This window comes from Nyctereutes procyonoides, unplaced genomic scaffold (assembly GCF_905146905.1).
Source record: "Nyctereutes procyonoides isolate TBG_1078 unplaced genomic scaffold, NYPRO_anot_genome, whole genome shotgun sequence".
NCBI lineage: Eukaryota > Metazoa > Chordata > Mammalia > Carnivora > Canidae > Nyctereutes > Nyctereutes procyonoides.
Window position 1 is genome coordinate 44660694 of NW_026575140.1, and position 23581 is coordinate 44684274.

General features: G+C 38.6%; 1 protein-coding gene across 6 annotated transcripts in view; it reads left to right on the forward strand.

The window, feature by feature from the left end:
- DNAJC6 (DnaJ heat shock protein family (Hsp40) member C6) overlaps positions 1–23581 on the forward strand; it is a 140180-nt gene that overhangs the window by 89351 nt on the left and 27248 nt on the right. For all 6 annotated transcript variants that reach the window (XM_055304958.1, XM_055304957.1, XM_055304962.1 and 3 more), the window contains 6 exons: positions 7057–7207; positions 8713–8762; positions 8864–9012; positions 17881–18003; positions 22300–22433; positions 22934–23128. In XM_055304958.1, the coding sequence (XP_055160933.1) occupies positions 7057–7207; positions 8713–8762; positions 8864–9012; positions 17881–18003; positions 22300–22433; positions 22934–23128 (802 nt within the window). The remainder of the gene's footprint in view (positions 1–7056; positions 7208–8712; positions 8763–8863; positions 9013–17880; positions 18004–22299; positions 22434–22933; positions 23129–23581) is intronic.

Here is a 23581-nt window from a genome sequence, read left to right on the forward strand (position 1 = left end):
GATGTACTAGCTTAGCTTGAGTATTCAGACTAGAGCTGAGATAGTCACAACCGTGATGAAGCAGGGTCTCAGGTCTTAGATAGAGTACTACAAGATATTCATGACAAGTTCCCATCCTACTAGGAGATAAGGCTCTGTATAGGGCTACTCCGGTGCTTGTAGGCAGCGTTTGCCTCCATCTTACACGCTGGGCCTAGAAACCCTTCTGTGGCTGTGAACTCCAATGAATTGTGCACAGAGGAAGGAGGTCTCTCCAAGCCTCTGAGAACCACATATTGAACCTTAACAGCATAGCACTTGGCTGTTGTCTTTATCCTACATAACTTTTTTTTTTTGGTAGAACTTACAAATTTACAAATTGTAAATTATAGAAAATTTAGAAATTATAGTTTAACAACAAAAAAAATCACTTTTTCTCTCTCTTCAATTGCTGTAACTATTTTTGAAGGTGTAGCAGCTAAGAGCCTAGACTGTGGAGCAGTCTGCCTGGGTATGAATTCTGACTTACTGACTTTGGGATCTAGGGTGGGTCACTGATGTGCAGTTTCCTCATGTGGCAAATAAGACAGCAATGAATAGTATCTCCTTCACAGGGTGGTCGTGAAGATTAATTACTACATGTAAAGAATTTAGACTAGTACCTGGTACATAGTCGGCAGTCAGTAAGTTTGACTTGTTATTTTTATTTTATGTTTAGTAAATTGTCTTTTTTTAATTGTCTTAATTCTTTCTCAAAATGCAAATAATTTTTTTTTGCAAAAATGAGATTGTAATTATGTGTTTTGTATCCTGCTTATTTTCCACGTAATTCTTTATCATGAGCATCTGTACTCTACTACAAACTGGTTTTAATAGCTGATTATATGGCATTGTTAGAGGTACTCAACCCTTCCCTTACTGTGGAGAAATACATTGATAATCTTTTGCCATTGTAAACAATACCTCAGTGAACATGTGGCTTGCTAAATCTTTGCATACTATCCTTTTGTTTTGATGACAGTACTTTATCAGGGAGCATCTTTTTTTAGGGGTCACCAAGCAAAATTATATGCAGCCTAGGGTATCATGGACACATATATTGTATGAGCAGTAGGAGCATACATGGAGAATGACTGAAGTGCATCATGGTCAGGCCTTTGTCAACATTTTCCTTACTCTTTCATAGTACTTCTATAGCATCTTGCTAATGGTTTACAAATCAGTAAGATGTTAATGAAAAGTAGCCACGCCTACTTTTCCTATTACTTTAAGGCAGTTAAGACCAGCCTTAACATTTGTGCTAGTCTTCTTAAAAGCATATTCAATGCCAAATAACTATCAAATAACCTCAAATCTTTTTTGGAATAAAGTGTGATATAAATACAGAGCAAATAGCTAACTCAGTCCAGTGCACAGCAGAGATTTTTTCCCAGAAGATACCAACATTGTGTTGCTCTGTGAGAACTAGTAAGGTTCCACATGTGGTGACTTCTCACGACTCGGAAGGGATGGGAGGCTGTGCCTTATCTCCTAAATTAGGAATTCCAGGAAAATTGTGTTTACATCCTTAGAAATGACACAGGGGCAGGATGCAGTTCTCTAGTGCTTGTCTTTGGTGGGCTAAGATTTTTAAAATGATAAAACAAGACCTACTTGGAGCCTTAGAGGCACAGACCTGGATCTTTGTCTTTGGATCGTACTCATATTCTATCAACTCTGACGTCCCCACTCCCACCTTCTAAGACCCACCAATCCCTGAGGACCCTTTAGTAAACTCAGGGTATATTGCCACTAGTTGCCATTTAGTTAAAAAGCATTTAGAAATATTTCAGAGGTGGCAAGGTTTGGATTCCTAAGAATGCAACTCTTTTCAACCAACTAGTGCAGGGATTACAAAACTTTTTTGTAGAAGGCCAGCTATGAAATACTTTCAGACTTTGTGGGCCATCGGGTCTCTGTCACAACTACTCAACTCTGCCATCATAGCATGGAAACAGTCATAGACGATGTGTAAAGAAATGAGTGTGGTTGTATTCTAATAAAACTTTACATATAGACATTGAAATTTGACCTTCAAATCATATTCACCTCATTAAACATTTTCTTCTTTTGACTTTTTTTTTCAGTCATTTAAAATGTAAAACCCATCCTTACTTTACAGACTACAAAAATAGGCAGTAGACTAGATTTGGCCTGTGGGCTGTAGTTTGTCAGCCCCTGACCTATAATAGCCATTATTTTTCTCCTATGTATTACTTTCTGACTGCACTATTTCCCTCTGTGCTGTGTCATTTTTTGAAGCCTCTCTGCCCTTTCTCTCCACTAGGACTCACATATCCTTTGGCAAATCTCTGCTTCTGGCCTTCATGTAGCTCATCAGGGAAGGCCAGAATACCTAACCTAAAAGAACCATTAGGGCAAATTCAGATAATATATCTCCTCTCTTTTTTGTGTCCTGGCTAGTTTGACATATAATAATATGGGCTATGAAGGGTACAAATAGACCCTGATAATTGGTTCTGATTTCTGTAGGGCTCCAAGGTTCTAATGAACAGTGCATGCAGCCTTAGAGATGGTGAGAGTCTGATTTTTAGATAATCAGGGTATTTATATACTTTTAATAGGCTGCAACCATGCAATTCTGCTCCAGCACAAAATCGAGAGTCACAAAGAGGCTTGAATAATCAATTTGGTGTCATCTCTTAGAAGAGTGGTATATAACGAGGGCTTTTGGGCTGGAGTGGAAACTTGGGATGGAAATGGGGGAATTATAAAGATTTTATACTACCCTATCCTCAATATATTTAAAATGAAATGCGATACAGATTTTTATGTGAGGATGCATTTAGAAGGAAATAATATGCCCTGTGTCATAGGGAAACAGACCCGAAAGGATATTCTCAGATCTGTGGTTATAGCCCTAATCTGTGCGGCTGCCCATCAGACCAATTCCTGACATTTTATTTAAGGCTGTGAAGCAGTGGGAGTGACATAGTGTGTCTACCTACATAATGAGATTGGTTTGGGGGTCTGACAGATGCAGTGATTTATGGGAGTGTTTATTGTGGAAAGCAAGGAATAGGAGAGGGGTGGTTGTGCATAGGGCAGGTAAAGGCTGTCCTAAGTACAGCTGTTAGAATGGAGCTGATATGGAGCTGTAGAATAGCGACAAATGGTAGAAATAGCCTAGGACTTGTATTGTGCAGATCTGGGTTTGAATCTCTGGCTCTGCAAGTAGTTAGCTGAAATTTTAGGAGAGTTCTTCCCTTCTTTGAGCCTCCATTTCTTCATCTATAAAATGGGGATAATAAACACCCTACCTCTTTCCACCTATGTGAAATTGTACTAACATAAAAGTCCAAATGGAGTTCCTGGTACATAGGGGAACTCAGTCTATGGTAGACATTATTCATGTTTGTCCATGTGTTCATTCATTCGTTTACTCATCAGCATTGATTGTTCTTTGCAATTTCTAATAGAGCTGTATTTTCAAACAGATGCCCAATCGTGATGTAGGCATTAATACCTCCTGTGACCAGGATGAAAGTACATAATAGTCAACATGTATTTATAGATACATATGTGAGCATCCAGATGCCACATAGGAATTTAGTGGGAACTTGAAGTCTGATATAAAGAACAACTGCCTGGCCAATAAACACAATAAAAGATATACAGATCCCTAATTGGGGAAGGCACAAAACAAGACAAAAGTGAGATATTGCTTCACACTCACCAGATTGGTAAAATATTTAAAGTCTGACAATACCACATGTTGTATTGCACTACTAGTGGGAGTTTAAACAGATATGACTCCTTTGGGAAATGATTTGTCAATATCTAGAAACCTGAAAATATGCATATCCTTTTTAATAACAAGTTCCATTCCTAGGTATAACCTAGGGAGAATTTCCCATATATAATCAAGGCAATGTGTTCATAACCACATCATTATAGTAAACGACCTTAGTGTCCATCAGTGGGGTAATGGATCATACTTTGAGTGAGCTAAAGGAACAAGTGGCACCATGATAGATGAATTTTAAACCATGCTAAGTGAAAAAAAAATAAAATTTCAGACAGAAAACCATTTATATACAGCTTTAGAACATGGAAAAACAGTATTAATATATTGTTTATGGATACCTACATATGTAATAAGTGTTTAAAGATATTATTTGGAATGATACATATGAAAATCAGAATAGTATTAGGGAAAGAAAGAGGGATGTGATTGGAAGGGTTGCCTAAGGGACATCTGGGTGGCTCAGTGGTTGAACGTTTGCCTTTGGCTCAGGGCGTGATCCCGGGGTCCCAGGATCAAGTCCCACAGCTGGCTCCCTGAATGGAGCCTGCTTCTCCTCCCTCTGCCTCTGTCTTTGCCTCTCTTTCTGTGTCTCTCATGAATAAATAAATAAAATATTTTTTTAAAAAAGAAAGGGTTGGGATCCCTGGGTGGCGCAGCGGTTTGGTGCCTGCCTTTGGCACAGGGCACGATCCTGGAGACCCGGGATCGAATCCCACGTCGGGCTCCCGGTGCATGGAGCCTGCTTCTCCCTCTGCCTGTGTCTCTGCCTCTCTCTCTCTGTGTGACTATCATAAATAAATAAAAATTAAAAAAAAAAAGAAAGGGTTACCTAAGGCTCAAATCCCAACCCTGCCATTTAATTACTACCGATGTACCCTCACATAAGTTCCTTAAGCTTTGTCCCTCGGTTTCCTGATCTATGAAAGAGAGTAATAATAGTATCTGCTTCACAGGTATGCTTTGACGATTAAATGAGTAAATGTTGGCAAAATGCTTAGGATGATACTCAGTAGGTAGTAAGTGCTATATAAGTGTTAGTAATTATAGTTATTACATAAACCTTTTTATCTTTTGTTTATTTTAAAAAATCTTAAACATTGCATTTTTTATTTATAAATATTTCAGTATTTATTCTGATAGGTGAGCACTGTTGTTGAACACAACTATAAAATATTATTACTCCTAAAAAAGTAACAATAAATCCTTAATATCAAATACTCAGTAAGTGCTCAAATTCCAGTTGTCCCCTAAATGTGATTAATTTTTTATAGTTTGTTTGGATTAAGTTCCAAACAAGATCCACGCATTCTGCTTGGTTGACTTGTCTTTTGACAATTAAAGATTCCTCCTCCAACTTTCCTTTTTCTCGCAATTTATTTTTTTTAGCTTCATTGAAGTATAATTGATATGCAAAAAATTACACACCTTTAATGTATACACTCTGATGACTTTAAACATATGCATATACTTGTACTATTACAACCTCCAAAAATCTCCTTGTGTTCTTTTGTAATTTTTTTTTGAGAAGAACACTTGAGATCTACTTCCTAACATATTTTAAAGTGCATTATACATATTGCAATTTTTAAAAAAGAAGAGATGTCATCCTATAGTTGAAAAGTGAACAAAGATTAAAAGTATCAGTATAGAAATTTTAGGATGTGGTGTAATAATAGTTAACTACAATCTATTGACTCCCTAGATATAGTAGATACTATACTAATACTTTTATATGCACTCATTTAACCTTTCCCAATGAAGATGGCACTATTTTTATCCTGATTTTATAGTTAGAAAGAAAGAGGCTCATAAAGACTGTTACTTGCCAAGGTCACACAGAAGCAAGGCTGGGCCAGAACCCAGGTGAGAATGACTCATGTACATGACTGCTAGGCTGAACAGACTACCTAGCCATTGTTTACACTAGCCTCCTGTATGTAGATTTCTTCTTTCTTCCTATATCAACCTTTATAAGTGGAGTTGTGCTGTGGTAAGGAACATTCCCAAAATGGGAATAGGGGCCCTGCTAATAATAAAAGGTTATAGGTCACTCATGCTACAAATTATTCATCAAAAGTCAGCTGGGAGCTCTTTACTGCACAGCTTCTAACTCCAGGACTGAGGAGCACAGCCATGGTCTCAAACCTTGCCAGTTGCTAGGGCAAAGAAAGAGAGAAACAGAGACACAGAGAGGGAAAGAGAACTATAGAGAGTTTCACACTCAGAGTTCAATGCTCTCTCCTGAAAGGGACACACAATATCTCCACTTACATATCATTACCTATCATAGACTAGAGCAATGGTTTTCAGCTGGGGGCAGTTTTGCTCCTCCCCCCAGAGGATCTGTGCCAGTGTCTAGAGACAATTTGGATTGTCACACAGGCAGCAGTAGGGTGCTATCTAGTGGCAAGGGGCCAGGGATGCTACTAAATACCCTATAGTGCACAGGGCAGCCCCCCTCACAGCAAAGAAGTATTTGGCCCTAAATGTCAATAGTGACAAGATTGGGAAATTTGGTTAGAGCTAACCACAAGGGGCCAGAAGATACAGTCTTGGGAATCTGTAAGGAAGGAAAAACTGGAATACTTGACAAATAACACTGATGATCACTATGCATCCTAAAAACTGTTATGAAGGCCCTGGAGAAGCTATTTTCCATGATGGAAGTGAAGAATGACTTGGAGGGATAGCCATAGGATGAGTCTTCTAACATAGTCCACTCCATCTAAGGGCAGAGGAAGTCCCTGAACACACTTCTAAGAGTCTCTTCCTCTGATGTGGCACTGTCTGAAAGAAGTATAATGCAGGCCACATGTACAATTAAAATTTTTCTAGTATCCACACATTAAAGAAGTAAAAAGGAGCAGGTGAAATTAATTTAAGAGTATAGTTTATTTGGTATATTCAAACTACCATCATTTCAACATGTAATCAATGTAAAAAGTATTAATGAGAAATTTTACATTTTTTTATTCTTTTTTTTTGCGCCATCTTTGAAATTTGTTGTGTATTTCTTACTCATAACACATCTCAATTCAGACAAGCCACATTTCAAGGGTTCAGTGGGCACTTGTGGCTAATGGCTACAGCCCTGCGAAGTTCCTGCACCTGAGACTTAATGAATTGTTTCCCTGGGTCTCTGAGGCCCAGAGAAATTCTAAGAGTGGGCATCACTTCCAGGAGTATCTGCCCCAGTCTGTGTACGTTTCAGGGATGAAGAGAGACTGTGTAGCCTGTACATCACCTCCATTTCTGTTTTGCGTTGGCAGGTGCCTCATCTCCAGACATGGAGCCCAGCTACGGGGGAGGTCTCTTTGACATGGTGAAAGGAGGTGCAGGGCGGCTCTTCAGTAACCTGAAGGACAACTTGAAAGACACCCTCAAAGACACATCTTCCAGAGTCATACAGTCTGTTACCAGGTATGCACATTTTTTCAGCTGAGTTAATGGACCTCCATGCCCCCAGAGGATCTGGTTATCTGCCAACTGCTTTTCTGGCTCAAGGATTGACAATTGTTTGATGTAATTGCATGGAATCTGACCAACTGAGCAATGTCATTGAAGCCATAAAGTTGAGGCCTTCAGAAGTGACAAGCACAGGCTTAGAGGACTCACTCAGCACATTTTTACATTAAAATATAGTGGTAAAAAAAAATAAATAAAATACAGTGGTTGCCATTCTTGTGAATCCAGCATCCTGGGTTTTTGTGCGTTATCTGCCCTTGTTAACCATGTGACCTAGGCAACTTAATTAGCCTCTCTGAGCTTGACTTTTATGCTCTGATAGGATTCATGTCTCTGGTTGATTTGAGAATTAAGTGAAATGATAATGTATGTGTGATCTGAAAAAGCAATACTCATGGATTGTAATTGAAACAATTGTCTTTTCTATCTTAATAGCCTTTTGAACCTTGTTCAGTGGAAGAAATTTTCTACCACTTCCACTATGAAGATTCTTACAAGCAGGCCATATGAATTATTTTTTATTTGTATTTATTATAAAATTTCAGTGTCACCTAAAGTTACAGTATGCAGTTTTGAAATCTTTTTTTTTTAATTTTTATTTATTTATGATAGAGGAGAGAGAGAGAGAGGGGCAGAGACACAGGCAGAGGGAGAAGCAGGCTCCATGCACTGGCAGCCCGACGTGGGATTCGATCCCGGGTCTCCAGGATCGCGCCCTGGGCCAAAGGCAGGCGCTAAACCACTGCGCCACCCAGGGATCCCACAGTATGGAGTTTTGAATCATAAATTCACATATCAAGTCCAAAATTTCAATCAACATTTTAACCCTTGTTCAAAAGAATTTATCCCTTACCTGCAATCCCCATCTAGGGCCTGATGGGCAGAGAAACGGTGTCCCTGTTTCTCCATTATTTCCTTCCTTATTCCCTAGCTGCTCATGCTTAGAGGAGATATTCATACATAGGCAAAGTGGCTGGAATAAGCTGTGTTAATGAATAAGAACCTTTTTTTTTTAAGATTTTATTTATTTATTCATGAGAGACACACAGTGAGAGGCAGAGACATAGGCAGAGGGAGAAGCAGGCTCCCCGCAGAGATCCCGAAGTGGGACTCAATTCCGGAACCCCAGGACCATGCCCTGAGCCAGAGGCACACACTCAACCACTGAGCCACCTAGGCATCCCTAAGCAGCATTTTCTATTCTGAGATTGATTCTGTTCATGAAGCATCATCTACAAAGGGTATTGGGGCACACATCAGTTAGAGTGGTAGATTCACATTCCTGAGAGTGTGGGTTGCTTCTCTCAATAATTGTTCTTTATTGGAGAGAAGGTCTTGAGGGAGGTAAAAATGCCTACTGGATGGAAGTATCCAAGTCATGATAGGTAGGTGATTGAGAGAGGGGAATCCTAACATATTTGGATCATTTTAATGAGCACCCTTTCCTGTCTTGCTTTTAGCTACACAAAGGGAGATTTAGACTTCACTTATGTAACCTCCAGAATTATTGGTAAGTTTCTCACGTTTAATAACTGCTCAATAGCTCAGCTTTCATTATTTACCAATGGCAACAGCAAACCTGTTTAACCTCTCTCTTATGATCCCTCCTAGTGATGTCCTTTCCTCTGGACAATGTTGACATAGGATTCAGGAATCAGGTTGATGATATCCGAAGCTTTTTGGATTCCAGACATCTTGACCACTACACGGTGTACAATCTGTCACCTAAGTCTTACCGAACTGCCAAGTTTCACAGCAGGGTAAGGAATTTTAGCGCTAGGATCACATGGTTTGAAGCTGTAACAGGGTATTTTTCCCTTTAAGAGTTGTCGTTAAAGACTTGGTCCTCAGACACATAAAGCTGATTATATATTTTGGATGCTTCTAGCCACAAAATATTTATTAGGCTATTATGAAATATTTTGAAGATTTTCTTTGGGTGAGGACATTTGCAGGAAAGTCTGTCAACGAGATACCATATAATCTGAGATCTCAAATCACTTATGACTGGTTGCTCAGTTGTTAGGGCAATATTGCTGTGAGGCTCAGTTGGAAATTGAACTGCTATGTGGGGTGGTTGGTGACCGCTATACTATAGTGCTGATTATGCCTTTAACCTTTCCTTATTGCTACTTCAGCATCATGATGAAGCAGTGCCACTAGACCGGTACAGACAGCAGTTAATGGAAATAGCTCTCTGACATTCAGTAAAGGTGCTTCATTCATAGGTAGAGGATACCACACAGACAGTCCTACACAGTAGGTGTGGTAATACTGATCCTAATATTTGGAGCTTTTATACTGTCTTTTGAGATGGATGGAGATCTGGGGCACAGAACAGTAAGGTGACTTGCCCAAGACTACCACTAGTAGGTGGTCTCAGGCTTGTGTTCTTAACCATTACTGGGCTGACAAAATTACTTGGAAAAGCTGGCTTATCCTCCTAAGGAGCTTTTTGAATGAGGCAGAGAAATATTCCTAGTTTCTTGCTGGTTGAGAAGCCATAAGTGCTGGCTTAGGTTTGAATCTGATGTGGAATTCTTGATTTACTCCCTAAATTAAGACTTTTTCTCTCTCAAGAACAGTTTCAAATATTTTAATTTAGCCTTAGATATGATTGGTTTTGCAACTACATCTGAGTCTATTAATAAATAGAAAGGATTTTCTATACAATGGACACTTTAAAAGTGAAAATTGATTTCAAATAAGCAAAATGATAGTTGGTTGTCCATGCTGTGTATCTAGGATTTCAGCTTTGATGCTGGAACACATTTTGGTCCAAATCTCTGGGTTTTGGCTTCCAGATCTATAAAAAACACAAAACTTTGGTCTATGTGTTCTCTAAGACCTCTACCTGCCTTAATGTTCAATAAGATAAGGGAGAGTTTTGCTAAGGACTTTCTTTTCTCTGAGTGTTCTTGGAATCAGCAAGAGGAAACCCAATGGTTCTCAAATTTAGTGAGCAACAAAAGCACCTGGAGTGCTGGTCAAATACATAGGCCCAGAATTTCTGATTCAGCAGGACAGGAGAGTGGTAGGAATCTGTGCTAACAACTTTCTGGGTGCTACTCTGGCTGTTGCCCTGGGGACCACTCTTGAGAAGCACTGATAAAACCATTCTGTAGCAGTTTGGTCTAAATTGCCATCCTGTAATGGACATTTTAAATGCAGCTCTTTTAAATTCCCTATAATTAACTGCCTTTCCAACTCTTATTCCATCTATTACCTAATTCAGAGCAAGTGAATTAACATCAAACAAAATTGTGAGTAGATACTCTATTTCTAACTTGGATACAAATCTTTTGAATTGATTTTTCTTGTTTGGCAACTCAGTGTCATCATTTTCATAACTGAAGGACTCTGGAACATTCTCCACAATATTTCATAGAAATTTTATTAGATCTTGAAAGGCCTGTCATAGTCTAGAAAAATTTCACTCTGAAAGTAAATAAAGATATATCATTATAGAAGCATTCATACACATGAGGATATCTCTTTGTGTAGTATTTGTAAAAGCAACCTCTATAAAGGTACTTAAAGAAAGGCATCTATTAATGTAACTACATGTTTTGTGACCAGTCTTAATAGTGTTACAGCAAGACCAGGACTTACATATTGAACATCTGTCCTGGGCTACTCTTGTTTGCCCGAGAAGAGCAGGAGGTATGTTTATTTTATTTGCCACCTAGAACAGTGCCTGGCATGGCTAGTACATGTTTTGCGGAAGAAAGAATATGCCAAGAATTGTTACATATATAGATCAAAAATACATTTTTGGTTCTTGTTCTCAAGACACTTAAGCCTAGCTGGAAAGAGAAGCCAAAACATACTAAAGACAAATGCAAATAATATTTACAATCCCTACTGAGGGAGTTTAGGGAAAGGAGACAGCCGTGAGAGCTAGACTTTGAAGCATGAGTAAGTCTTGCTTACTTATGAGTGTAAGTGAAAGGAAGGGGGTTATTTCCTCTCTGTGCAGATTGTAGAAGGTATCTTACAGAGCTCTTCATGATTGGGACTCTGTCTGCCTCTCCAACTTCATTTTTCACTGTTCTCCACTGCCTAAAAAACCCCATGCTCAAACCAGGGGAGACACATACTGTATCTTTGCATGAGTTGCTCCCCCTCCCTAAGAGGCTCCCATGCCATACCTCACCATCACCTCTAATAGCTTAACTTTGCTAAGGAGAGGATTTGAGTATGCTACCCCACAGGCTTTTCCGGTTATTTTCTTCTAAAACCCAGGCCTGCACTATATCTTCAGCCTGTCCCAGACAGTCCCAGAACTTGGCAAAATGCAACTGGACCCACTGACCTAACTAGCTTTCAGGTGTCAGTTCCATTTCAGCAAGATAGCCCTGAAACCTTAGTATTTTGTCTTAGCTCTGTTTCCGATTTGGCTACATCCCTTTTCAAACCCCAGTCCTTTCTCACCCCAGCACATATGCCACAAATTGATTTGCATTGCATTGTTGCATTACTTAGGAAAGTTTTTTTGGTTCTTATCTTCTAGTGTACAAGGGCTAGAACTATTTCTCCATCCTTCTGGGACAGTGGAGTGCTGGGTCTGCAATTAAATTTTATTCTAATAAATAGAGAGGGCATGGGGTGCCTGGCTGGCTCAGTCAGTAGAGCATGCAACTCTTGATCTCAGGGTTGTAAGTTCAAGTCCCATGTTGGGTGTAGGGGATTACTTAAAAATAAAATCTTCTTAAAAAAATTAAAAAGAATTAATGTATATGGCAGAGTCTTCCATAAATATCAATGTTGGAAAAGACCAAACATGAGACTGGTTTTATTTAGAGACTCACAGGAGTCTAGCTCTGTGTATATCTGAACTGAGTCACTTTACATTTTTATTATGTGATGTGTGTTTGGGGATATGCGTGGTGGTGGCAGAAACAGGCTGTTTCCAGGAAGATTTCACTTTGCTGAGGGGAGTCATTCTGTATTGTGATTACCTTTTATGCTTGGAAGCCACATGGTTTGATAGGAATCATATGAAATAATCAAATAGCAGTTTCCTTAGTATTTGCATGTGTAGCAGAATGTTAGAATAGGACTCATAGTTAGTCTCCATTTTAACAGAGGTCCCAACTCAAAACAGTACTTGGCAGATTGCCCCGCTTTCAAAGTGAGGTGCTAAAATACCTCTTCAGAACTATACCAGAGGTATTTAACATCAGTTTTCTTACTAGTCTTAGCCAGTCTCCACCTTGAGGAAATAAAAATTACCGATGTTGACAGGAGAGTCCTGGAGACCAGTGAGATGCATTATCTGAACCAGATGTTCCTAATCTCAGTTAAAGAAATCCAGGTCCACTGTGTATTTAGATCCATGGATGGGCTTCAGAGAGTTTAACCATCTCTTTCATTTCTTTCTTTCTTTCTTTCTTTCTTTCTTTCTTTCTTTCTTTCTTTCTTTCTTTCTTTCTTTCTTTCTTTCTTTCTTTCTTTCTTTCTTTCTTTCTTTCTTTCTTTCTTTCTTTCTTTCTTTCTTTCTTTCTTTCTTTCTTTCTTTCTTTCTTTCTTTCTTTCTTTCTTTCTTTCTTTCTTTCTTTCTTTCTTTCTTTCTTTCTTTCTTTCTTTCTTTCTTTCTTTCTTTCTTTCTTGATAAACTATACATGCCAGGAACATACACCATCTTAAGCATTGGTCAGAATACAGTTCGGTGACATTGAATACATTCACAATACTGTGTAACCATCACCATTGTCTATACTCAACCTTTTCCATCATCTCTCAAATAAACACTGTACCTATTCACTCTGTGGGTGCAGTTATACTGGTTTACTCTGCACAGGTTTAGAACTGCTCAGAATATCAGGAACCACTGCTTTACACATTTCTCAGCATTGCTGTTGACAGGAAGTGGAAAACTGGATGAATGGCTACTAAGTTTAACCTGGTCCTGAAGTTCTTACATTCTGATAGCGCTGCAGTGCCCCTTTGAGCATCCTTCTTCCTCTGTTCAAGCGGAAGGAAAGTATGCTGAAGGAACCCTGTTAGGTGCATAAAAAAATTAAACCCAGTGGGTTCCTTTATGACCTTTCTTCATTTTGACTGTTTCTAAACTACATGATCTTATAGGATTTCTTCCCCTTGGAGAACAAATTGATTTTGGGGGGAATATGCTATCAACTTGAACATCTTAAAGGTCAGTCTTCTATTTGTTTCTTTATTTCTTTTCCTTTTCCTTCCAGAGCTCACCAAAGAGGTCACCATAGCTCCCAGTTGTTTGGCTTTGGTTCACTGGTGGGTGAGAAGGGTTGGCTATAGAGGAGTGACTTTACAGCTAACACAGCTAAGGATGGGGCAAAATGAGGTAGGAAAAAAAAAAAAAACCCTGGCCTAGAAGCCGGAGGACCAGTGATCCCCACACTCTAGTTCTGCAGGCTTCAATGAATTATCTTAATCTTAGAAAATATAGCCATCACTTGAAGCCATAACCACCCCACAAGTATAAGATGGAATTACAGTCAACAATCAACCATCAGATAGTGTGATAGGATAGAAAGTACATGACTCTTATTATTTTTTTATTGATATGAAATTATAGCATATACACAAATTTTAAACTTTAAAAATCACCCTAGGTTCACATCTCAACTGTTTTCTTCCTGGTTAAATCACTTCACTTCACCCAAGGTACTGTTTTCTCCTGTATAAAATGAGGCTGACAATACCAAAATCTACGTTGCAAATACTTAGAAGTTTTTTTCTGTAGGTTTGCTGTAAGGGATAAACTTGATAGCAGTGTCTGTCCTATGGAAAACAATTGGTAATGGGTAGTTAATGATTAATGTTAGTAATAATAAAATGCCACATTAAATGATTGACTGAAATACCTTGTTTTCCAAAAATGATGTAGCAGATTCTTAAAATCCTGAATATGGCCCTTGAGTCTGATTCTCTCTAGTGCCGTCTGCTCTTATGCTCAGCAAGTGGGATGCTTCTGCCATTTTATCTCATGCTTGGGGTGATGGAGAGATGAAAACGGAATGGCATCCAGCCCTGGTGCTCTTTTGGCTTCTTTCCCCACTGGGTGGTATCATGGCAGCCTGTAATCCATATGGCGTTTTCTGATGCTTAGTGGCTCTGGGAGATGTTTAGAGAAACTGGAGATAGCATTGTGAAGTGCCACATACCCAAGGATTGTGCTTATTGCATGAACCTGTGAGACCCAGGGAGCTGCAAAAAATAACTTGCAGTGAATTGCAATTCCTTAAAATTTTTTGTTTTGTTTTGTTTATGCCTTAGTGGTTTTCTTCCCTTTTATACAGAGTACATGCTTTAAAAAATTCTAATTGTATGTTTGCTTAATGGTGTATAATTATATATCAAGTAAATATGTAATTATGGAGTACTTTAAATTAATATTATTTACTTGATTGATTTAATGATTCTGGAGCTTTTAGCCTATTGTGCTAAGAACAATTTAGCTGAGACTCATTGCAGATATTGACATTTAAAGTGTTTGTATGGTTGACAGCTTCTAAGAGGTTTAAAAAAACTGCATGGAAACACAGTTTATTCCTACTTTTACATGATTGCAACCTAAAACAACAACAAAATTGATTCACCTGTTCCTTCCCTGAGATATTGTACATGTAGACAAATCTTAGTACAAGAAGGAATTGCCAAATGGGGTTCAATCCTTTGTTACTTCACTCATTCATTCACTCTGCAAATGTCTTCTGAGCACCTGCCATTCAGCTAACATACGGACATGACTCTGGGGTTACAAAATGAATAAGTTATCGTGTCTCTTCTCATGGGGCTTAGTGTCTAGAGGGGGAGACAGATGTAAAGAGTTAATTTGAGTACAGTTGGACAATAAGCTGGCACTCTCTGTGCTTATGTTGTGCTACTTAATTCTCCTAACAGTCTTGTAAATGCCCACTTTAACTTTACATACGAGAGATTTTAGGCTCTGAAAGATCAGTAACTTGACTAATGTGAATCTGGTTATAAGCGGTGAAGCAAAGGTGAAAACCCCCAGCCCATGGGTTCAACAATGTTGCTCTACTGATAAAGTTTTAATAGATGAAAATGGACAAGAGCATGGGTACGAAGAACTAAGTTAAGATTTCTGCCTGTGGGTGTTAGAGAAACTGTCAGAAACAAAAGAGCACTTAAACTTGGGTTTTAATGGATGAATACAAATTTACCAAAGGAAGATAAAACATTGCGGATAAGAACCAATGTACAAACGTACACTTCGCAATTTCTCTGATGGTAAAATAAGATTTATCTTCCCAGCTATTCTTCTTTTAAAAAGATCAATATATCATTTCCATCCCTTAAGAACACATCAGTTAGGCATCCATTTTGAGGTAAAGAATGGGCCAGAAACAGCCCTGATTCATGTTGGGTAAAAAGAGCAAGTCGATACGGAGTTTAAGCTGACAGAAGCCCAGTAGTAGGTCACCCTGTATTGTTTGGTAGCTATGTCAAGCATTTCAACTACTTTGTTTAATAAACCACACCTGTCATTGCTGAAAGGTATAGGGAAGTGAGTACCTGAAAAGTACCTGAAAGGTCCCCTGCCATTTCTCTATAATCATCTTGTAGAGAAATGTTACAAATTAAGCTAAAATATTGGGCTTTCTTGGCAACCCCAGAGAGAGAAACTCCATGTCTTTGCTTTTAGATGTCATCTCTACAGAGACCACACAGCATTTCCCATTTATATTTTGATTATTGATTATCTGGTTACCAGAAAAAGGCAACCAAATAGATTGCTCCTGCCTCTCTCCCACTGTTAAACATTAGGAATTTGAGACACTTGGGTTTTCTTAGGCCAATGGTGTTAGTGTTGCAGAGTATTTTCTGGTAACACCATCCATATAAAACCTAGTCTTTCTCCAGAATTCCCTACCTCAGCAAATGGTACCTGCCATCCTTTTATCCAGCCATTCCAGGCTGGAAATCTGGAAGCCGTCCTTCATTCTTTCTCCCTCATCTCATAAGTACATCTTTCCACACTTACTCACTGCCCCCATACAGTCTCCAAAACATATGAACAAGTAATTCCACTTCATCTCTAATTCTTGAATCCATCAAGTCTCTTTGCACCCCACTGCCACTCATCTAGCCCAAGCCACCATCATCCCTGACTTGGACTCTTCAGTGGCCTCCTGACTATTCTCCCTGGCTACTCTCATATCATTCACATCCAGTCTCCATATTGGATCCTAAGAGATCTTTGGAAAATATAGATGAGAGTCACTCTCCTTCTTAAATATTCTCCCAGCTTCTAACAAGACCTTGTATGATCTGGCCCTTCAGTCTACATTCTTGCCAAACAGGGTTTCATTCATTTTATTCAAACAAGGCTGGCTTGATCTGAACTCAGAGCTTTGCATTGGCAGTTACCTGATAAATAATGATCATAACAGTTAACATTCCTTAATCACTTTGTGTGTGTCAGATACTGAGCTGAGCCTTTAAAATATATCCTTATGTACTAACTACACCCTATGAGGCAGGAGGTACCACTCACCACATTTATGAAGGAAGAAAGACTAAAAGAGGTCACCAAGTTTGCCCACATCTAACCTTCTCTTTATTTTTATTACCCAAATTAGTAAATATCTAATCATTTAGAGTTCATGCCCAATATTTTGAGCAAATGCTAATCTTTACCAGTATACTGTTGTCTCACAATGATTTATATTCAGAAGATCTGGGTTGCACTGCTGGTACTGACGGGCAGTATGACTTTAGACAAGACAACCTCTGAGAGTCAGTTTTCTCATCTGTAGAATGGGGAGCACATTAATACCTGACTTTTATGATTGTATATAGTTCAGAGTCAAACATAATTCCAGGAACATAGTCAATGCTCTGTAATGAGTTCAACGAACACATGTGTTAGATGAATGAAAATACTAAATATTACCCCTAGGAGTTGTGAGTTCCCTCATTAAGACAGGAAGAAATTAGCGCTCCAAACAAGGGTACCTTTGGCTCACTCTGCAACTCTTTTCATGTTCTCATGAGAACTGGTATAAAATTAGGGATAATCCAGAATTTATAAGGTAATACTATAATTAAATATCTAATAGGCACGTCAAAACATTTTATACATAATAGAAATGAAATGCAATCTCATAGAATTTTTTAAAATCCAAATATGTAGTTTTAAATGGTCTTTTTTTTAGAGAGAGAAAGAGAGGGTATGCACATGTGCATGTGTGCCTGCGGGTAAGGGATTGGGAGGGGGAGGGGGCAAAAGGAGAGGGAGAGAGAGAATCTTAAGCAGACTCTGTGCTGAGTGCAGAGCCCAATGCAGGCTTGATCTAACGACCCTAAGAGCATGACCTGAGCAGAATCAAGAGTCGGTCACTTAACCAACTGTGGCACCCAGGAGCCCCTTAATGGTCTATTTTTATTTAAAATATACTTTAATATGCATTCTTATATCTTTACTAGAATGGAATTTTTTAATTAAGAAATTGCTATATTAAACAACTCTTCTTTCTGTGTTTGGACCCTGTTCCCATCTCTTCCTGTCTATATGAAAAGAGAATATGGTATCATATTTCAGAAGTTGTTTGGTGTGACAGCTCCTTATGAAGAGGAGTTGCTTGGGGAATTCATTTCCTTTTGCTCTGTTTCCTTAGGTGTCAGAGTGCAGTTGGCCCATCAGGCAGGCCCCGAGTCTGCACAACCTTTTTGCTGTGTGTCGGAATATGTATAATTGGCTACTCCAGAATCCCAAAAATGTCTGTGTTGTCCACTGCTTGGTGAGTAACCTTTATTGTTGTTGTCATTTGTGGTAGTTAGGTTTGGTTTGGACAAATACAGCTGGCTCTATAGAGAATGGTGGAGAGGTAACATTTAAGCTAAATAAGCATTTATTGAATCCCTACTTAAGATATAAAAAATGAGGGAGGAATTTATTATTCTTGCCTTAAAGCTTGAGAGAGGCAGATATATACATAAAATATAGGGTCTCTAGAATGTGCTAAGTATTATAAAAGAAGTAGAAACAAGGACTATGGGTACATAGGCAAAAATACCATTGAATCCTGTGTGAATAAAATTGATAAACACATTGGAATTTTTTTTGTGCTTGAATAAAAATGAAATAAGAAGACCTCTATGCCCTTGTACGTGGTCACATAGATTGACTGTATTTTATCACAATACCTAGTGAGACTGATGACTTTTCTGATCACTGACTTAAGAGTCCTTTTCCCCAATTCTTCTCTGGTAGCCTAATTACCTACTGTTTAAAACTCAACTTCTGGTAAAATCTTTGACTCTATGGACATTCCCATTGACTATCTATCTCAGTGGCATCATCATAATCTGGTGATCTGCCTGTTTTTCCACTAGACTGGAAGCAGGCAAAAACTGTGTCTTCTTTACCTTTTCACCCCGAGTATGAAAGTTTTGAAAAAATGATTGAATACATGAACAAATGAACACACAAATGGAATCTGAGTATAAATACTGTAACTATTCATTGCTTTTATAAACTTCAGGGTGTATTTTTTTTTTTTTTTTTTTTTGCTCTATGATTACTTGACAATTTTCTCTCTCCTTCTTGAGAGCCAGTTGGCTAAAAGAGGGAAGAAAGCTAAAGAACATATTTTCTTCTTTCCATCTCACATTCCCAAACTCTTGGCAACAAAGGAAAAACACTTGGTGTTCATAGGAGTTTAATGCAGAAGGCCAAAGTGTTTTCCTTTGGAGGCACAACATATTGTACAATGGAACAGATTACTTTCAGAGACTAAGCAGGCGTTAGGCACGTGGGTGATTTTCTCTTCACTCAAGAGCTTTCTAAAAGTTCAGAGAGCCAAAGTCTGACAGCCTTGTAAGGGGAGGTGGATCAAGAGAGACCTGAGGCTTCCCATTATTCAGATACAATCATGAAGAATAAAAAGCCAACAAAGAAGAAAAAAGCAGACAAAGGATTATGACACCATGGGCTGCTCTCTGGCTCACTGAAAAAAGATACGCATGAGTCAGACATCTGCACCAAGTCTTTGGGAAATGGAATTGAAGCTGGAAGTGAGAGCTTTTATTTTTATCATATATATTTATTAAAAATAATTAGCATATATTAATCTTTCAGTAAAAAATTGATTAGCCTTTTTAAAAGGACTTGTGTGGTAGATAAAAAGAGGGGACACATATCCACGAGCCATGAATCAGTTAAGAGTATCAGGAAGGCTAAATCTAAAAGGGATCAAGATTTAAAATGTCTTTAAAAAAACTGTTCTTGGAATATGGACAATAACAAATGCTTGAAGCACATGGTATAATCTTAACCCCTTTATTCTGTTTTTTCTATCAGGGGAACAAATGTCAGACTAGGAAGGAAGTAACAATGATCATAAAGGCACAGCTGGTAGGTAGTGAGATATGAAAAGAACCTCACAGTACTGAAAAATAATTCACTCTCTAGACTTAAATTCTGTGACAGAATGCTGAGAGCCCTTGGAAAAGCAATCATGGACTCTTTATGTAACATGAAGAAACAGGAAATAGAGGTGCCAGGCAAACAAAGACAGCAGAGTTTTTCCAAAAGATAGAGGAGGTTGATCCTGGGAAGTTATAGGCTGGTGAACTTGATGGCAATTCAAGGCAAAATTCTAATATAAATCTTTGTACAGATGATTTTAAACTCTTAGGAAAAAGAAGTCCTCATTGCTTCCTTATGAACACACATGTCAAAACAACTGAACTTTTGCAACAAGACCAATTGATTAGTAAGGACAGTTTATTCGATTCCTGCAAGATATTTCCCAATTTCTTATCATCAAGATAGAGAAATTTGGGCTAGGTTGTTATACATTTAGTTGGATTGTGGTTCAGTATCTGCTTCCAAAGGTAGGTGATTAATGGATCAGCATCCTTCCAGGAGAAGGTTACATTTGGTTGCTTTTTTAATTAAAAATGTTGATGATGGGACGCCTGGGTGGCTCAGTGGTTGAGCATCTGCTTTCAGCTCAGGGCATGATCCTGGAGTCCTGGGATCAAGTCCCAAATCGGGCTCACTGCATGGAACCTGCTTTTCCCTCTGCCTATGTCTCTGCCTCTCTCTCTCTCTCTCTCTCTTTCTCTCTCTCTTTGTGTCTCTCATGAATAAATAAATAAAATCTTTAAAAAAATGATGATGATGTGAAGATCAAACTTACTAATTTTCTCAGAACTGGGAGGGTCATGTAATGAATCTGGATTTTAAAAGCCATTGCAGGTTGATTGTTTAAAAGAAGCTAACAATGTGAAATTAAACACAGAATAAATGTGAAGTCCTGAATCTTGTTGTAAAAGATTAAATATATTTGTCTCTTAGCTTAACACATCATTTAAAAAAGAACTAGGGGTTTTAGTGGATAGGAAGATCATTAAGACCTGATGGTGTGACTTAGCTGCATATAAACTAGTTTGGCCTGAGGTTATGTTTGTAAAAGCATAGTGTCCAGAGAAAGAAAGATATTTCTTCTCCTCTCTAATTTGGTTGGAATGTATCTCATATCTTGTATTTCACATCTGGGTAGCACATTTAAGGTTGTTGTTTTAAAACGATTCTGTTCAGAGAAAGTTCGCCAAATGATGTCTCTAAAAATGCAATGTCAAATGGGAAAGAATCAAAGGAACTGTGTATTATTTGGGGTTCTTTAGGGAAACAACCAACATATAATGTGTTTATTATAGGAGTTAATTGGCTCATGCACTTGTGAAGGATGAGAAGTCCCACAATTTTTTGCTTTTTGCAAGAGAACCAAAAAAGCTGGTGATGTAATTCAGTCTGAGCCCAGGGTCAGAGAACCAGGGCTTCTGATGTCCTAGGGAAGAAGATAGACATCTCTAGTTCAAGAAGATAGAAAATTTGCCCTTCCTTTACTTTTTGGTTCTGTTCGGTCCTCAACAGATTAAATGATGCCCACTCACATTGATGAGCGTGTATCTTTTTTTTTTAAATTATTGCTTTATTCATGAGAGACACACACACACACACACACACAGAGAGACAGAGACATAGGCAGAGGGAGAAGGAGGCTCCCTCCGGGGAGCTCAATGCAGAACTCGATCCCAGAACCCTGGGATCACGCCCTGAGCCAAACGCAGACACTCAACCACTGAACCACCCAGGCATCCCTGAGGGTGTATCTTTTTTTTACTCAGTCTACTGAATCAAATGCTAATCTCTTTTAGAAACACCCTCGTAGTCACATCCAGAAATAATATTTTTAGCAGCTATCTGAGCATCCCTTAGCCCAGTCAAGTTGACACAGAAGATTAGCCATCACAGATTGTTTTTAACCTAGAAAATAGAAGAGCTGGTGGAAAGGGAGGGTATTTCAGATATGTGAAAAGGCTTTCCCAAGGAGAAAGAAGTAGGTTTACTTTTTCCTGACAGAAGGAAGAATGAGGATCACTGAGTAGAATAGACTTCAACTCAACTTACTCAAGATAAAGAACTTTATCCTGAATAAGGATAACTTTATAAGATGGACTAGGCTTCTTCAAAGTAGCAGCAAGCTCCATGTCACTTAAAATATTCTAGAAGAGCCTGGGCCACCATCTGTCAGGAATGTAACTGTGTATGTTTCTCCATTGAATGTGGTTGAATCATACAAAGCTTCTTTATTTTCTATGATATTTTCTAGGAACATACCTTGGGTGAAATATATACGTAGCATATTCCAGAAAGCAGTATTTACCTAATCTGTGAACTCTACCTCCGGCCTGTCACCAAGAGAGCTCAACTACTAGTTCTGATCCTACAGGTCCAAAGCTACTTTGAAGATTAAATTGTTTTTCAGTCAATCTATGTGAATCAAATTTATGTTGCTTGGTTTCTTAGGTTAGCAGAGAGTTAATTTCACCCTAAGAATAACTCTTTCTTGCCACTTTGTGATTTGAAGACCTGGGACAGAGTTTGGTTTTTCAAGTGCATACTTTTGAACTGAAAATCATTCTATTAAGTGATTTTTCTCTTTTAACCTCCAGTACAGCTGTTCTCGGTGGTGAGTGGCTGATTGGCTCATGTTTGTGACAGGTTTACGTATCTTCCTTGGCAGGATGGACGGGCAGCATCGTCAATTCTGGTTGGTGCTATGTTCATTTTCTGTAATCTTTACTCTACTCCTGGCCCAGCTGTGCGATTGTTATATGCAAAGCGACCCGGAATTGGGCTGTCGCCATCTCACAGGAGGTAAAGTAAGCTAGATGCAGGGTAGGCACAAATGTCTTCAACCAGTATTGTGCCCTTAGAAAAAGGAATTGACCTTATTATATTCTGTTAGTCACAGTTTCTTCTTTTAAATCACTTCTCCTTACTTTTTTTGGATTAAAAGTGCTTCTGATGATAAATTCTAAAATTTTTCCGGAGCCAGCCTTTAGCTGATAAACTGAATCTGGTCGATCAAATAGGAACAGAGGTGCAAATATCGAGCTAGTATAAGACTCCCATAAGCTTTTTCATTTAATAAATACCCCTTTATCAGTTCTTTGGGGGGACATATAGTGATGTTACCAGCTGAAAGCTTTCCTAAATTTTTGGCCACATCCTCTTTTGGTAGTTAACGTTTAAGGAAATTACACAGTAAATTGTTATTATAAGTTAGTCATTTATAAGAACAGACTTCATGGCAAAGATTGCTTCTTTTCTTCTGGTGTACTGGGCACTAACAGAATGTGAATCTTATGTTTCAGATATCTGGGCTATATGTGTGACCTCCTAGCAGACAAACCCTATCGCCCTCACTTCAAACCTCTCACTATTAAGTCCATCACTGTCAGTCCAGTTCCTTTTTTTAACAAACAGAGAAATGGATGTCGTCCCTACTGTGATGTATTGATTGGAGAAACCAAAATATATACAACCTGTGCAGATTTTGAACGAATGAAGTAAGTCATGATACTTTTCTTCACTTCTTGTAAATTGCTCAATTCCTGTGTAAGTTGGATCATATTCTTCCTGTGAGAACTACATTACTGTGACATGGCTGGTACTAAAAAAAAAAAAAAAAAAAAAAAAAAGTTCAGCGTAGGTTGTAATTACAGAAAAGCACAACTAAATAAAGGGATGCTATAGCTCCCTCTCAAATGGAGATACCAGCTAAGGGACTGACATGAGCTGTAATGAGGATGAAGACAGTAATGGGGACAGAGGACCTGCACATTTAAGAAAGAGGTGACCTTGATGAGATTTGGTGAGGATGAGGGAAGAATCAGGGATGAATGAAGTTTCTGAGTGAGCAAGTAGGTAGACAGTGATGTAATTAAAGATGTTATAGAATCCAGAAATAAAAAGCAGGTGCCAGTGGCAGGTGGCTGAAGGGGTGGGGTGGAGAGAAGCAA